This window comes from Alexandromys fortis, unplaced genomic scaffold (genome assembly GCF_014885135.2).
Source record: "Alexandromys fortis isolate MF-2015 unplaced genomic scaffold, M_Fortis_MF-2015_v1.1 scaffold_349, whole genome shotgun sequence".
Lineage (NCBI taxonomy): Eukaryota > Metazoa > Chordata > Mammalia > Rodentia > Cricetidae > Alexandromys > Alexandromys fortis.
In genome coordinates this window covers 500,425-517,266 of record NW_026068216.1, presented here as the reverse complement: position 1 = coordinate 517,266, position 16,842 = coordinate 500,425, and the positions used below count along the sequence as shown (strand labels likewise).

Genomic DNA, 16,842 nt, shown 5'->3' with positions numbered 1-16,842 from the left:
CCCCCCCCCCCCCCCGTCCAGGAGCGCGAAGCCTCGCCCAGTCCACAGAGGGCGCACCACTGGCCCACTGCCGCCCATGTGTGCCGCCAGGGATCCACAGCATTTTACTTAATCCATTACAGGTAAGAAAGGTGAAATTTGGGGCACGGGTGGGCCGGGACTTGAGGTTCCTACATGGCTCCCCTTCGACCTCTGGATAGAGTCACAGAGTAGCGTCCACAACTTCATGGCAGATGCTAAGGTTCTGTGGGCTTTACGGTTCTCTGAGGAGGCAGCTTCACCTAAACACCATGGTTCCCACCTAGTACCATGCCCTTTCCCCAGCTCTGTTCCAGTACCAAGCCATGGACATGTTCCCACAAGGAACTGGGTATCCACCTAGACATCCCTGTTACATGTAAGGAGTTATCTGTAGGTGGTGTCTGATGTGGGAATGTCATATATCAATCTGTTGATTTCATTGGTTAAGTAATAAACACACTGCTTGGCCTCATAGCTTAGAACATAGGTGGGTGGAGTAAACAGACTAAGATGCTGGGAGGAAGAGAAACTCTCCCAGGCAGCTCCCTGGTAAGCGCACCTTGGGGTGCTTACACAGATTATTAGAAATGGGCTAGTCCAGGTGCGAGAGTTAGCCGAGAAGAGGCTGGATATAATGGGCAAGCAGTGTTTAAAAGAATACAGTTTGTGTGTTGTTATTTCAGGCATAAGCTAGCCAGGCGACCAGGAGCCGGGGTGCTGAGGACGCAGCCCCGCCGCTCCTATTTCAACAGGTGTCAGCACTTCTCAGCCTCTTGGGTCTTTCCCCAGCTCCAGCCAAGGCTCTATCAAAGAGACCATTTTTTTTTCACCTGTTGGGAAGCCCAGTTCTCTCTCATCTTGTGCAAAGGGCCTCACCCCCAGGTATATCAAAAGCTGAGGCCATTCACTTGAATCTAGTAAGGCTGACCCCAATCTCCTGTAGAGACAGATGGTAGCCAACACACCATTCCTGTTCTGCAGCTTCCTGTAGGCCAAGAGGAGGAACTAGGAGGGGCTCGACTGGGCATGGCTTCTGTGTGACCTAGTCCTGCTAACATAAGGTATCATAATCACCAGGCACAGCAGGGCCCAGCCCATCACAAATTGCTGCTTCACGTCCTCACCCATCGGCACCTGCTTCTTGTCATGACCTGCAGACCTATACCAGGTCAAGTTGAGCTGGCACACGCTAGCGTGGTGCACACCTACACTGGCACACCAGCCTGGTGCTCACTGGCCATATCAGTCTCTCCTTGGTCTGGCCTCAGAAACCGCAAGGGAAGAAGCACCTGGTGAATAAATAAAACGATTGGGTCTGTTTACCCTTGAGGGCCAAAGTCGGAGGGGGAGGGGATCCCCCAACAAGCCTCAAGAACTGGGAAGAGCCACTGAGTTCTCAGAACTTGCACAGGAGGCAGCAACTCCCAGGAACTGATGAGGTCCCAGCCAAGACTCTAGCAGGACAGGACCTGTGAGCTGGGACACAGAGGTGAGATGCAGCCCACGCCAAACTCCCTATACTGGAGTGAAATTTTTTTTGTTTCTTTTTAAAGTGTGTGTGTGTGTGCGCGCGCGCGCGCGCAGGCGCGCGCGCACATAAGTGCAGGTGCCTGTGGAGGCAGAAGAGGTTGCTATAACGACCACTCTGAGCTGGTGTTATAGACAATTGCCAGCCACCCAACATGAATGCTGGAACCAAACAGGTCCTTTGTAGGAGTAGCAAGTGCTCTTAACCACTGAGGATCTCTCCAGCCCCGAGGATGAGTATCCCTCCTCCAGATTTGATGTTCACTGTAGCCTCTGACTGTGACCTAGTTGAAAATGGAGTCATAATCATGTGAGGATGAGGTCACCAGGGTGGGCCCCAAATTGATGACCTGTGTCCTCCGAAGACAGAAATTTGACACAGACACAAGGGTGGGCCCTAAATCGATGACCTGCGTCCTCCGAAGACAGAAATTAGACACAGAAACATACAAAGCAGTCCCGTGGCGGAAAGCAACACCAGAGTAAAATGGTCAAGGCTAAGGATGCCTGGAGTCACCAGAAGCTAAAATGCCCCTCCTGGAATCTCCAGTGGAAATGTGGTCCTGCTCATGCCCACTCTGGCTTCCAGGATTGTGCAAATTAAAGCCTGATGTTTAAGCCTCAATTTGTGGAGATTTTTTTTTTAACCACAGAAAAAAACTCACACCCTCTGAAGAAATGGGGCCATTAAGTAGGCTAGGTCCCTTGGTATCCCAAGATTTGTTCTGTGCATTGGGGAAACCTAGAGTCAAAGGACAAGTACTGGAAAATGTGTGGACAGATGCAGAAGGTGGCCTGGTAGGAGCAGGGGAGGAGCATGTGCCTAAAGCTAGGCAGCACCATGCAGAATTGTCATGGGAGAAAGAGGTCTTGGGATAACAGTGCCACAGCTGAGCAGAGAACCTTCAATGCAGGGACCCATCTGATGGGATTAGATGGATATAGCAGTGTGCTCAGATCCGGGTCTTGATTCTCTGGAATGGAAGAAGCCTACAGTCTAGGACAGTTCCCAACTGCAGAGATGGTCTTTAAAAATCAGGAACAAAATGAAAAGAAAATAAAAAAAGTATTAGTTCCATACATTTCTATCACAAGGATAACCAGGGTGAGTGGTAACCATGGAAACCACCCAGCCATCACTGAGCACCAAACCTAGCTCCCACCAGCCCAAATGCAATGGCTAAAGTTAACTTTCTAAAAAACACCATTAAATGGGCACACCAAAGGCATCTTCAGACACAAGAGCTTGTTTGTTATGTACATTTCTTTTTTACAAAAAATAATAACTTAGTTTGAAGTTTACAGCATTTCCAATGGGTCAGGGCATCCTTGACTGAGACCCAATGGGTCAGAGCAGCATGTACCTCCCCAGCTTGAGCAACAGGCTGGGCCCATGCCACCACCCTGCAGACTCGCACCTGAGGACACAAACAGTGGCGTACCATTTCACCCTGCAGGTCACTCCATCTCGATCTCACATGGGTTTGTGCCCCTCTCCTCTGCATCCCTGTACATCCTCTGAAAGTCACTAAAGCGTGGGGCACACCCAAGCTGTGCCTCCCCAAAGTGCACATGTCCGGTGAAGAGGAACTCTCCATGCCCTGGCCGGACACCACACTCCAGCAGTGTCGTGACACGGCCCAGCCAATGGCCACTGCCCTCGGGAGCTGGCTGGAAGACCCTGCTCTTCTGCCGGTGGAGCCTGCTCACCCGCAGGGAGATGACGGAAGCTTGCTGCTCTGGCACGTGCGTGACATCCTGGATGAAGCCTTGGACAACTGCAGAGGAAGGAGACAGAGGTCAGGAGATCGAAAGGGCACTGTCAACAATGGCAGGTCAACCTGGGCATGTCCTGGGCTAGCAAAGTTTAGAACCTGGACCTGAACCCACTGCCAGCCTTTGGAAAGCTCAGCACTCCATGATACTGACAGTGTCGGACAAAGGTATTCCACTGAGCATCAGCTAAATACCACATGCTCTTCAGGTAAGAACAAAAAATGTAAGCAAAATGCTCCTCGGTTCTGGGTCCTATCAGGTTTCACAGCACAGCTCACAGGACAAGATTGAAGTGAGGAGAAGGGACAGGGAATGACTTGTTTTGGGAGGTTGGTTTGGGCCTAGAAAGTAGAGAAACAGAGTCAAGATCCCACCGAGTGATAGTTCCTGGTTTTTAAATAAGAGTTTGAGTAGGGCCAGCAGGGCCTGAGCTTAGGGTAAGCCACCGTATGGCAGAAGTTTAGCAAGGAGACCAAGAAGAGCACTGTGCAAACATCCCTGACCCCAGAAAGGTCTCCAAAACCCCAAACACCTGGATGAGGAATGGGCAGAGCTCTGAGCTGGGGCTGGCACAGGGACACACCAGACTGCCCTCTGAACTCTGTTCCCAGAGAACTTCTGAAAAGTTACAGGGAACCTATGGACTCCCAGAGTCCCCAGGAGGTTGTGAGCTGGTTTGCACAATGAGAACACGCTGGCACACCTAGATTGCAAACCAAAGCTCTGCCTACATGCATGGTGTGCAGACTTCACTTAGTGCACACAGTGCACTGCTCCCTGTGAGTCCAGGGTGAGGCCAGGTTGGGCAGTTTCAGCACCACCCCCCCAACACACACACACACACACACACACACACACACACGAATCACTGCTGACTTGGGAAAGCCCTCAGACCCTGGAAAGACAACCACAGGATAGACTTACCAAAGTCACTGGTACAGATGGCAAGGAGGACCTCAGTGTCACTGCATGGCCGACACGGGGCTGGGGAGGAAAGAACAGGGTGGATGATACAACCCAGACAACGCTGGTTAGTCATTGACCCTCCCAAGCCCTGACACGGCAGAAGATAAAAGGCCTGCTTCCCTGCCCTACATCTGAGGAAGTCTGTTAGAATGAGACAAAGTCAAGGTGAAACTTCTGACCACTCTAACTCTACCCTGAGGTGATCAGCAAAGCAGGAAGCACAAGAACAACTTCTCTCAAGCCAGACACCAATTCCAGGTGATCACTTGGTAGTCCTGGCTCATGCTGTAGCCAAAATAACATGAGCCCAGACAAAGGAGTTTCATGCCACTACTGTGTTGAGATTGTTGATGTACTTCCAAATAAGCAACAACTCTACTCATTTAAAAACAAAACAACAACAAAACAAAATTGTTAATAAATGACTATCACAATGCAAAACACCCCCAGCTGAACTAAAACCATGTGCCTATACCACCCAACCAAGGTAACCTCCCCCAGTTTCCACATCCACATCCTAAAATGACACAGGCATCCTACTGGAAAACAGACTTCCTAGGGCAGTATGATGCCCTCCTTCCCAGATCATAGCCCCAGTGGAGAATCTCACTCAGTCCATCTTGCCCAGGCATTTCCTACAAGAACCAAGGCTAAGAGTCTGCAAAGGGGGTGCTAATGTGAGTTGGGGGTAAATGGAGAAATCTGTCTGCTGTGGGTATGGAGTCTCAGGTTGGGGCCATCAGTTTAACCCTACCCTGGCCTCACCGAGACTTGGGACAAGTTACCTATCAAAGCCCATCAAACTGAGTCCTCCTCACAGAACTCAAGCTTGAAGCACTCAAAACCTGGGATCTGGCATCTTACAGAGAGCCCAGAGATACACCCCACGGTGTACCTCTGAGCTACCCCACGGGCGGATTACTTCTTATACAGCCCAGTTCTCCAGAGATGGCCCTCTCCTGCCCTTTGCACCACTTCCCTTGGTGTGGAACAGAAACTGTGGCTCAGCAGCTTTTCCACAGAGCACTCAGAGTGGATTCAGGAAGATGGAAGCTTGCTATTTGCTGTGAATTATGTCTCAAGACTTCGTGCTCAGTTTCCTGCTTGGGGCCAAGTTCTCCAAAAAAACAGAAACCCTGAGGTATGAAGTCTCAGTAGATAAATTTCCCTGGGGCCATTCCCTTGCAAAGACTTTGGGGCAGCCATTGTCTTAGGAGAGCTTGGTCCTGAAGAAACTCATGCTATCCACACGCCTGGAGGCCACACACTGACCCAAAGCACTGGTGACTTGGCCCCAGGGGAACCAAGACAACACTTGTGTGGGCCGAGGGCAAGCAGGCCAAGTGTTTCCAGGCCAACAGGAGTTCAGAGAAGCTTTATGAGGTTCTGAAAGAGTAAGCCTGCGACAGAGCCTTAGGGTTTACAGTGTCCCGGCCAAGCAGGACTCTCTGTGGACCCTTGGGCTGGGTGTGTCTGGGGCCCTATCCTTTGGTCCTACCCCAGAAAGGGGGGTGGGGCGGGGTGCCTCCCAGCCTCAGCACTTGCTGACTCACCCACCCACTCACCTGCCAGCACTTTGGCTTCTATTTAGTTATCAGAAAAGGGAGAAGCCGCAGAACAAGTACAACCTGTTGGCATCAGCTTAGCCCATCAGAAAATCAAGCACTACCACCCCCACGTGAGCTTTACAGTCCGGACACTTCGCCGAGGAGACCTGGATGCAGCCAGACTCCTGGAAGCTGTGGTTTGCTGGTCCCTTGGATGTCCACCCTCAACCCTAGTTGGCTTGCAGCTCCTTTCCTTCCTGGAATATTTGCTGGGGTCATCATAGTCCCCAGCACTGGGGGTTACCTGACCACCAACTCTCAAGCTGCTGAGGTGTGTGGCTTCTGTAGCGTTCTATTCATTCTCATACTAACTAGGAACCAGTGGTTCATACTGGTGTGGGCAGACATGGGTCTGTTTGGCACCAGACCAGTGTCCACAGGCAGGTATTGACCCTAGTGACCAAGCCTACCTGAGGGTCCCCTTCAGGATAGAGGGCAGCAGAGGCTAGGGAAAGGGTTGAAAGTTGGAGGCAAGAGTCCCCAGAAGCTACCCTAAAGCACCTCAGAGTTGAGAATTACCTAAGTTGAACCACGGCAGCAACTTGCAGTGGAAAGGCTCTGAGGGGCAGGGACCCTAGGCCTGGGGATGTAGCCTAAAACAAGTCCATGAGTTTTCCTTCTCTGTGAATCATAGGGCTCAGACCTCAGGTGCTAGCTTCAGAGAACATGTAGAGACCATCCATCCCCTTCAGTTGTGCTTGCCCTGGCTCACAGCTCCTTGCAGGAGATGCTCCTTTGTCAGGCTAGTCAGCCTGCAGACCTGTACCAGCCTCCACGAGCCGGTGCCATGAGCTAGCTAGCAGCCCACCTGGAGGCACCCCTGTTCTAATTCTGAGCTTCACTTTTGCAGAAACTCAAAGTGGATTATAAAGACCTCCACTTATTAAACGATCAAGTTCATAGCAGCTGTAAACTGTGCTGGCCGCAGACGCCGGCATCACATTTCCTGGGAGCCACTTTGGAAACCAGGCAGGAAAGTGCATCAAAGAAATCAAATAAGGATAAAGAAAAAGAATCTAAGGGAGCCTCCTGAGGACACCTGAAGAGTCAGGCGAGGGCTCAGTCTGGGTACAGCTGCCAAAAGCAGAGGAAAGCAGGGAAAGCAAACACAGGCAAGAATTGCTGGGTGCTAGAAAAGCCTGCAGACCTTGCAAGCCAGAGAAACTGGTGCCGGGGCAACACTGGCTAAGGAGGACAGCCAGGATGACACATACAGTTCCAAAGCAAAGCCCTTTCAGGTCCCTAGTACACTTGGTGACAGGTGGTGGGTGCTGTGATTTAACAGGAGCAGAGCAGCAAGACTGGGAGATGAGGTCTAGGCTCCTTCACTGATCACCACCACCAGGTTCCACCAGAAGAATGGAGACCCAGGGGTTCTCTGAACCCTTCATCCTAGCAAGGAAGTCAATGGAGACAACATCCTTCTTTATCCAGGGTTGGGAGAGGGTTAAGACACAAAATAATTACAAGGTAATTACAGTGGCCTAAGAAATCACCAAGGCAGGAGCCGACCAGAGGAACATGCCTTTTGTTCTTCGGCTTCCAGGAAACAATGCTTTGTTCCACTTCAAGACCATCGCTGGGCATGGTGGCGCACGCCTTTAATCCCAGCACTCGGGAGGCAGAGGCAAGTGGATCTCTGTAAATTCAAGGACAGCCTGGTCTATGGAGCGAGTTCCAGGACAGCCAAAGTTACATAATAAAGAGACCCTGTCTCAACAAAACAAACAAAAAAGACACAGCCATCAACCCTTACACCGCCAGGGCCATGCTCTCACTCTGAGGCTACCAAAGGTGCGTGGGCAGTGGGGCTCCATACAGCTTCTCAAGCCTATGAGCAACAAACAGATCAGGATTTAGAAAGAATAGGCAGACATGCTCAGAAGTGGCAGGTGTGAGCGCCGTGAGCCAGCAACATCAATGGCGATGAGAAGTGTCCTGCTGTCCACCTCTTCAGCCGTGTGTCCGAAATGCCACTGTTAGCACCAACCCCCTCACTTGGCCTCTCCACAGCAATGGCCTACGTCATGAGCCTGCCAGGATGGAACGAAACGAGAACCCACACAAACTGTACCTGTTCCCTGGACCAGAAATGACCCCACAGTCATTTCTCTCACAAAGCTGAGCCAAGGGAGGTCAGCCTCCAGATGGAGTTTTATCTGTAGTCAGACGTAGGGCCTTTAGTATTCTGCCAGATTTCCCTAAGGGTCAGAGGTAGTGCCACTGCCCAGATATCCTGAGCAAGGCCACAAGGGCAGCAGACACAGGCAAGCAGCCAAATCCAGCATCCCAGATGCCGGGGTCACCTCTCCTAGGACCTATCTGTGCCCCTGAAACAGCACTGTACCCCACTGCCCTGGTCTTTTCTGTTTTGATGCAGTCACAAGTCAACTACACAATCCTAGTGGACAAATACTACAAACGCTCTGATAGAACTATCCTAGAGCAGTGACAGGTCCCCTCCATTCTGGCTGGGGAGCAAGGCTCACGTGCACACGCACAGGTTTCCACACCGTTGCACACTCACACAGTCTCTCATGCACTCCGATCTGGGTTCCAGCCCATGGCATCACTATTCTCTTGAGTCAGCACAAATGAAGCTGATTCATCTAAGAGCTTGTCAGCCTCTGGCACAACCATCCAGGTCAGGTGCATTCTTTCTTCTCTGACTGATACTGCATTAACGCTGCTTATATCTTAGTTCTGAAACTGCACCAAGGCCAGAGCAGAAGAGGGAAAGACTGTGCTGGCCATAGAGACCTCGGGCGCTGCCCCAATCTGAGCAGGGCAATAACCAGCACTAATATTCCACATCACATACCCATTCTTAGGCACAAATAACCCATGAACCCCACCCCCCAAGCAAGCCAAGTGTCCAGGTTGAGACCATCTTAACCCTGAGACTTAGGTAGTGCTCCTGGGAAGGGTGGCACCCAGCTCTAAGTAATACAGGTGTCTATGACTGCTTTCAGGCAATCCTAGGGTTGGGCCAGAGCTAATAGCCACCTTAGTCTGAGACCCTGTTCTGAGTTCTGATAGTTCACTGTGTAGTAACTGGCACTGGCAAGGTGTGGAAAGTCACTCAGGTTTGATTTCAGACATCCAGGGCCAAGCAGGTGTATGTTCTAGGATAGTGAGGGAACCCTGAGGCTCAAACACAGCAAAGTCCTAGGCACAGGGATGGGACGACATTTTAACTGTTGGACTGCCTTGCGTGAGATCCGGTGGTCTGACAGGTGCATTGAGTACCGAATACAGCACTAAAGCTACATACCTATGCCAGGGCTACTGCCTTCCTGAAACCCCGGGAGAAGCTGAGGCCACTCGAGTGACCCCCCACAGGTCTCCTTCCCTTAGCCTTAAAGTGCGGACATTGAAGCAGCAAGCAGTAAGGATCAGAGAAGAGAGAGGACAGCTCTTAGGATCTATCAGTCACTCTCATTTATGACCAAAGAAATAAGACCCCAATGGAGAGACCTGCCTTTCCCTAACGTAGGGTTCTGATGCTGGCATCTCTCTACTACCCACCCACAAAGCCACACGACCCTTGATGCAATTTGCCTGACATTCAGAAAAACATCTGCTTGAGTCAAAACAAAGCAAACAAACAAAAACAAAGCCAAGCCCAGAGCTTCAGTTATTAGGCAGACATATCTCCTCACCTGGCATTCACCTGGTGTGGGAGAAATGCGTACCAGAACCTCATCATCAGTCACAAAGCTGACCCTGCATTGGTTCCTGAGGCTGCTATTCTGTCCCTGTCCCTAGCAGGCACCTCAGCTCTGTGCAGGAGCCTCTCTATTAGGTTCCTGGCTCTATCTTGTGGAGAGAGAGCTTATGTGATTTTCTCATTCACAAAAGCCTCTGGGATATCACAGCTTCTCCACCCAAAACTATTTCAAGGTTATGGCAGACACTAAAAACCCGAGCCAGTTTGTAGAAGTCCCATCCCCATCTCAAATGAGTTGTAAAGGGTCCTTTAGGGATCAGACCATAGGCCATTCTCAGGGAACCACCTCACTTCCCTCACGTCAGAATCTCCAGAAGCCTAAAGGTGCACCACAACCAGAAGTCTTCTTAAAGGGGGTCTTGGGGAAAAGACTGCATTGATTTTAAGGTCCGATACTCTTTGACCCTGCAGTCCCTCAGTACGACAAAGGGCTCATGGGACAAGCATGCTACATTGAAGCCATAGACACAGGAATGTTTCACAGAGGTGAATAAAGGAGAGGGTAGGAAAAAACTCAGAGTAACTATGCAAACCTCCAATGTTACCTGAGAAAAGGCAGCTGGACTAATGATTAGTTAACCCATGCTAGCCCTGAACAGGGTACTTACCAGACAGTACATGCAGGTCCAGTCCCCTCTGCCCACTCATCAGCTCATACTGGAAGCCTGTGGTCCTCCTGCTGATGTCCTGCTGGGGTGTTGCCTCCACAAAGAGGCCACCCTGTTCTAGGTTGAAGCATTGCACCTGGCTGGGTTCACCACCAATGTCCCGTACCAACAGTCTCAGTTCTCCAGTTTTTTCCAAATAAATATTGGCCCCAGAGGAGTCCCTGAAAGGCTTGATGCACACAGTGAGGTTCCTGGCAGGTGAGAAGGTGTTGGGCCGCAGGTTAACGATGAGCGCCCCAGTTGGGTACATCCACTCCACGGAGCCTGCCGAGCAGCGCAGGTAGACCTGCTCCACCTCCTTGCTGTGTGCTTCTCGGGTCAGCCCGCTGTGGGAAGAGGGGACAGAGTCAGGCAACCTCCTGGCAAAGATTCCCATTGCATTAACCCACATACAAGTCTCACTCAGGGGGCATTCGCACTCACCTGACGTGCTCAGCTACCCACCGCTCTTAGCTTCCACTGAACCTACTCCAAGAGCCAAGCGGAGTAAGGTCAAAGCTCTGATGGTACAAGCCATGCTGGCTCCCCAGACCCTAGCTACTCCCCATACTGCACCACAGGGTACCAGAGTCTTAGCTGGTTCCCTCGCCAAGGAAAAGGCACCAGGAAATTATAGCAAGGATGCTCTAGGTTTTCCAAAACACGGAAGAAAGCAGACCAGCAGGACCACTGCACCAGCTAAGGCTTCAAATCAGTCAAGGGAGTGGAAGATAAGGATAAACCTTGCATGCAGAGATGCCATGCGTGTACTACATATGTAATCACATACTCCAGAGAGCAACTTACAAACCAGCTGGAGGAGTTAGGCACAGGAAATTAGAAATTTCGATTTTCCTTAAGTCAGTGATCTGACCATTTTTTTTATTCATTTTCAAACCTGAATTGTCACATCACCAGTCATATTTTAAGAAAATAAACCCAAGGACCATTTAAGCACGGTTCATTATAAGGGCAAAGGAAACATCCCTGGGGTAGGGGTTGGGGAGAAGTCTAAGGACAAGAGGACCTTTGGATGGGCAAAGTCGTACGGTTCCTAAAGGAATAATCTGGCCCCACAAAGGCCAAATGAAAGGAGACATGCAGTATGCAACACCCTCGGGAGGCAGGGTTGTTTTCAAAAAAATCGAAGCTGCCGAAAATGTAGTAGTTTCTCCTGCACAGACTAAAAAGCAAAAGTCAGCCTGTTGCTAAGGTTACATCATAACCACAAAGTGGTCTTGGAAAGAAACCAGTGACTTCAGCTGAGAGTTCTATTACACGAGTTTGGTTCTGATCAGATCTCAGACAGGTTCACCCACATTCTTGGGATTTTTATGCAAAATAAAAAAGGTTCTGGACAGAACCTAGACTGAGTGAGTTACCAGAAGCCCTTCCTGCAGGGAGAAAATGCATAACACATGCCATACCTTTACTGCTCGTGACTCATGCTTCCGGCACCCAAAACCTCATTTTGTGTATAAGGACTGCAGGAGTCTAGGACTCTAAGTCACCCCGCAGACCACATCAGAGAGAAGCATTGTGGGTGAACCCCTCCTGACCTGCTTCCCACCCCCCACACAGCCCTGGGCCAGGCAACAGCCAGCACTACCATGACATCCATGTGGAACAAACTTAGAAATTACAGTCAATATAACTCACACAAGTTCATCCGACACCTATGTAGGAATTTGGGCATAATTATAGCGTGAAAATTGGACTAAATGGCAAGTAGCTGACACACATGGCTAAAACCTAATTGCTGTTTCTTTCCTCTCCTGTCTCCAGCATCAAGGGACAGCTGACACTTGCACCAGGCCAATCACAAACCTCAACTCTCTTCCATAGAAAGCACCTAGCAGTGGGGGTCTCACTACAGGGGCTCTGTGAACCTCAGATCACTGAGCCCCAGGGAAGCAGAAGTGGATAGAGAGGAAGACTATCCTCCATCCACAACACAGGAGGGCAGAAGGAACCCAAGGGAACAAGGGGCCAGCCCACAATGCCCAGATTAGGGGTTGCCACCCCAGCAGCCACACACATTGTGTTGGCCACTGCATTCCACTTAATTGGAAAGAACATGAAGGCAGGGTACCCACAGAAACAAGGTACCTGTTAGCTCACCTCTACTCAGGTCTCACTAGCTAAGGGAAGGACTAAGTGTCCATCCCAGGCCAAGCAAGAGTCTTCCCTCATACTCCTAAAAATATTAAGGTTAACAAGAGAGATTTCACATCAAAACTAGTGCCATGTGCATAATCCATTTAGAGAAGCAGGAATCAAAGTAAAGGGACCCTCAGCCTAGGACCAGACAGAGAGATCGATGAAGAAGTCACGACCAGCCATGCAGGTTCCCACGGGAACACCTAATACCCTAAATTTCCATTTCCAATATCCAGCATCATAAACGAAAATACATCCTAAATGCCCATTGATCAACAGGACTTTATCATCTTCATGAGATGTAGATGATGCACCAGCTACACAAAATAAAGCAGTCACGTCCCACTGCTATTAAAGCTGCAATACAGACGGAGCTGATCCTAGTCTATACCACAGAGATGACAAGGCTGATCCGATCACAGATTAAACTGCATGAATGGTGTGCATGGGTGCGTGTTGCCCCCCGAGGAACAACGCAACGTCTTTTACCCTGGCACAGGCTGGACAAGCACTACACCGTCATGCCATATCACCAGCACAATGTTTTGTTTTGTTTATTTCCCCCAGCGAGGGTCACCACCCAATGAATACCCATCTGAGCAGCCCTGTGAGACAAACTGTAAATTCCAAGTTGATATGAGGACTCGCTGAGGTGAGCAGGGTTTGCTCAGGTGCACTGCTCATACTGGGACAAGACAAGGGTCTCTAGAAAGGTTTTAGGTTCAAGTGAAACCTAAAGGCTCTGCTGCCAAGTTCGGCCTTTCATTTCCCACCATGCAAGGCAGCCCAGGCGTAACCACACCTGCCATGCGCCTGCTGGTAATAGTGGGAAAGTTCATGGTCCACCTTTATGGCACCAGCTAATAAACAGAGAAAGGGATTTCAAAATTTCCAATTTGATTTCTTGGAAACACCCACACCCTACATGAGTTAAACGGAGTGGCCAGGGCTATGGACTCTATCAGAGGCCAGGATTTGACATTTTGAGGCTTGCTCTACCCGGTGGTTTGTTCTAGACTACTTGGAGAAAAAAGGCATAAACACTGTGGAGTAGAAAACACACTGGCACGCTGGGCAGTAGTATACTGACCCACTGTGAAGTGAGGACAATGGCTGTAACACAAGGGACTCTTAGGTGTTCTCCCAATCCCACATACCTACCTACAACCACCAGGTACCTTCAGCTGTCCTCTGCCAGGCTGTGCCTTGGAAAAGAGGCCCTCAAAGGAATCCCAGAATAGGCATGAGTTTGTGGGGATGGGGAGGAAACATTAAGTGTGAACAGTTACTGGACACTTCCCACAGCTAACAACACTTGGAGGCCCTTAGCCTGGCTCTGAATGTGGGCAGGGGAGAGAGGGAATCCAAGGGGACAGGGAGCCAGCTCACAATGCCCAGACATGAGTTTGAGAGCTGCCATCCCAGCAGTCACATGAATTATGTGGTCATCTGGTTCCACTTAATTGGAAGGACCGATGTGAGAGTGGCCGGCAGAAATAAGGTGTCTTAGTTTATCTCTGCTCAGTCCCTCACCACAGATGCCTGGGCTCAGGAGAAGGTGGCCTTTCAGGCACACGGTCTTCGGAGAACCTGGAAGACAGCCAAGTGTCTGGAAACCCCATTCAAAGGCAGGAGTTCGGTTTCTGGCTTTGGTCTGTTGGAACAAGGCACCCCAAGACCTGAGGCTAGCTAGAGTCCACTGATTCAGCAGCGCAGGCTGTGAGCAGAGAACTAATTAACATCGGGAAAAGGGCAGCCCCATAAGAGCTCAACATCACAGGCTCACGGCCAGCCCTGTGACGGCGCCAGCATTCCCGAGGCCAGTCCTCCCCCAGACCCCATCTGCCCTTGTCTTCCCAGCTTCTACTAACTCCCTGCTCTTGCCGGACAGAAGGGATTTCTACTGGAGAGAGAGGGCTAAAACTCCCTGAAAGGAGGTGCGGGAGCTCTCTGGAGGCAGCGCTCAGCAGGAGTCATTATGAGGGTTGACTGAAGTCTCCGTGGTTTCCTCGGAAAGTTAGGCACTGTTAAGTGTACAAGATAACTATGGGTGTCCTGCTTACGCAGAGCCTGGGCACCGCTCAACATCCAACCTTAGAAAACCCTCTTCACCAAAATCACCCATCACACACACTGCCCGCATGAACCCTCTACACTGTTGTCTGTGCATCCGACCAGACCGTGTACCGCCACCGGCCTGCGCAGGCGCCCTGCCCATGGTATGAGCCACACCAGACCCCTGCTGCTGACCCCAGCCCACGTTTTCATCGGAGACCCGCATCTGCGCAGCGCGCTGGGCAAACCGCTGAATTGGCAACTTGCAGTGTATAAAACTGGCTCTGCAAAGAGAGGGGGCCGGCCGCTGCGCCAGGCGCGCCCTCAGTGTCCAGGGCAGCTACGACTCCTCAGGCACCCCGCCCGCGCACACTTGTGACTTGCGCTCCTTTCCACACGTCACACTTCAGTTAAAACAACAACAGAAAGTCTTCGGCTGTCACCGTTGATGGGGACCAGAGGGGAGGTGTCACGGGAACCCCGCGTCCGCCTGCCAAGGGCGGCTTGACCTTCACCGAGCGGGCGCGGGGCTCTACCCTACTGCATTTCGTCCGCAGACAGGTGTCGACCCGGTCTCGTTGTCCCACAGACGCGACTGGTGCTGAGGTCTATACAGGTCGCGTTTGGCTCCGTGCTCTCCGCGCCACAGCTGTCCTTCTCGATGTGCACAGGACCAAACCTTCACCAGGAGTCAGAAATCCCAACCGATGGAGCCCCGAACCCTAAGCCGGCGGAGCTAAGGAAACCCACTATGGCAGAGATACGCGCACGGAGAGTGGGCGTCTTCCGAGACGCGCCCCAAAAGCAGCCAACTCTTTTGTTCTGAAACCAGGGCTAGGGCGGGGGGTCACCGGACTTGGCCAGCACCGCGGCCCCTACCCTGCCGCCTCCAGCAGCTCTGCATCTCGCAGCCGAGGGCTCTGAGCCAGGTCCAAGCAGTCCACGCCGGAATCGCCCGCAAGACTCACCTCCCCTTCCAGCTGCACAGGTCACTGGAGTACTGCGCGCTCGCACCGCCCAGCAGCAGTAGCAGCAGCAGCAGCAGCGGCGGCGGCGGCGGCAGCAGCGGGGGTGGGCCGGGCCCAGAGCCGGGGGACCGAGGCCACTGTTGCCCCGCTCGCCTCCGGGCCGCCCACGCCGCACCCCGCATGCTGTGGCCGGGTCTGCGTCCGGCGCGCGCCGGCACCCACTTAGTAGACTCTAGAGCCAGTGCGGCCGGCGGCGTGGTTCTGCGTGCCGGTTGATCACGTCGCGCGTCCGCATCCCATCCCTGCTCGCCCCTGGCCGCCCACCACAGGAGCCGCCGGAGCCGCCCAAGCTGCAACCAGAGAAGCGCGCCGGCTGCCGCTAGAACCTCTGAGCTGGCAAGTTCCCGGCCCCCGGTCTGGCTCAGCTGGGGGGCGGAACCGCGAAGCCGCCCCGCCCTCGTCCGAGCTCCGCCCCCGCCTGGCCTTCGGCCGGGGCTAGCAGTTCCGCCCAGCGTGCCAGCTCACAGACCAGCGTCCTGCCTGCTCCGGCCTGGAACGCCCTGGTATAACGCAGCACAGACACAGTGGTCAGCATCTCGCGGCACAAGACACAGGAAAGTGTACCTCGGAGTGGGACGAACGAAGACGCTGCAGAGAGGGGCGCGCGCGAAGGACCGGAATAAGGTCCGGGAGGAGGACTAGGGCTGGAGCTCAGAAGCTGTAGGAGTAAAGAAACCTGAGACTCTGCCAGAAGCTAGACTCCATCCTTGTGGCCTTGAGGAGTGCAGTAGGGGCTCATTGTCGGTAACGCTCACACCTTACCAGGAGTGGTTTTGTGGACTTCCTGACACCCTCCCTTAACCCTCCCTGAACTCAAAATTTGCCTTGGTGGAGGTAGAGACTCTGCCATTAGTTAAGAGTTGGCAGGTTCTGCCAGGTGAGGCTCTGGAGCATCCAGCCCACAGAAAGGCCCCAGGTGTGCAGTCGCCAGGCCACATTTCCAAGGGACCTGTGGTCTCTGTCTGATGTGCACTTTATCATCTTGAAGCTGAGGTTTGAGGCCGGATGCTTCTTTACAGTGGAACCTCTCTTAGGCAGTGTGGGACTTTAGCAGCCTTCAATCTTGGCACCCATTCTATGTATCAATAGCATCTCACCTCCTACTCCCAGGATTGACAACTCAAATGGTCTCCAAACATCTCTCCCACAGAAACACAAATAACCATCTGAGAGCCCAATCTGGCAATGAAGGAGGGCTGTTCTTCCAGCATCTTCCTTCTGTGGATATCATATGAAGATCCTAACATTTCTCAGGAGAGTGATACAGGAGCAGAACAGAAATGGGGAGACACTCTCTCTGGCCTGGAACTTGATTCAGAAAAGGC

At 52.0% G+C, this 16,842-nt stretch overlaps 1 protein-coding gene across 1 annotated transcript; it reads right to left on the bottom strand.

Moving 5' to 3' along the window:
* Window positions 1-2,776: 2,776 nt before the first annotated feature.
* On the bottom strand, window positions 2,777-15,871 carry Metrnl (meteorin like, glial cell differentiation regulator). The gene is made up of 4 exons (XM_050130451.1): window positions 15,458-15,871; window positions 10,236-10,621; window positions 4,249-4,308; window positions 2,777-3,326 (listed from the first exon to the last, which is right to left on the bottom strand). Exons 1-4 carry the CDS (start codon window positions 15,637-15,639, stop codon window positions 3,007-3,009), a joined length of 948 nt encoding a protein of 315 aa, XP_049986408.1. The 5' UTR covers window positions 15,640-15,871; the 3' UTR covers window positions 2,777-3,006.
* Window positions 15,872-16,842: the final 971 nt, after the last annotated feature.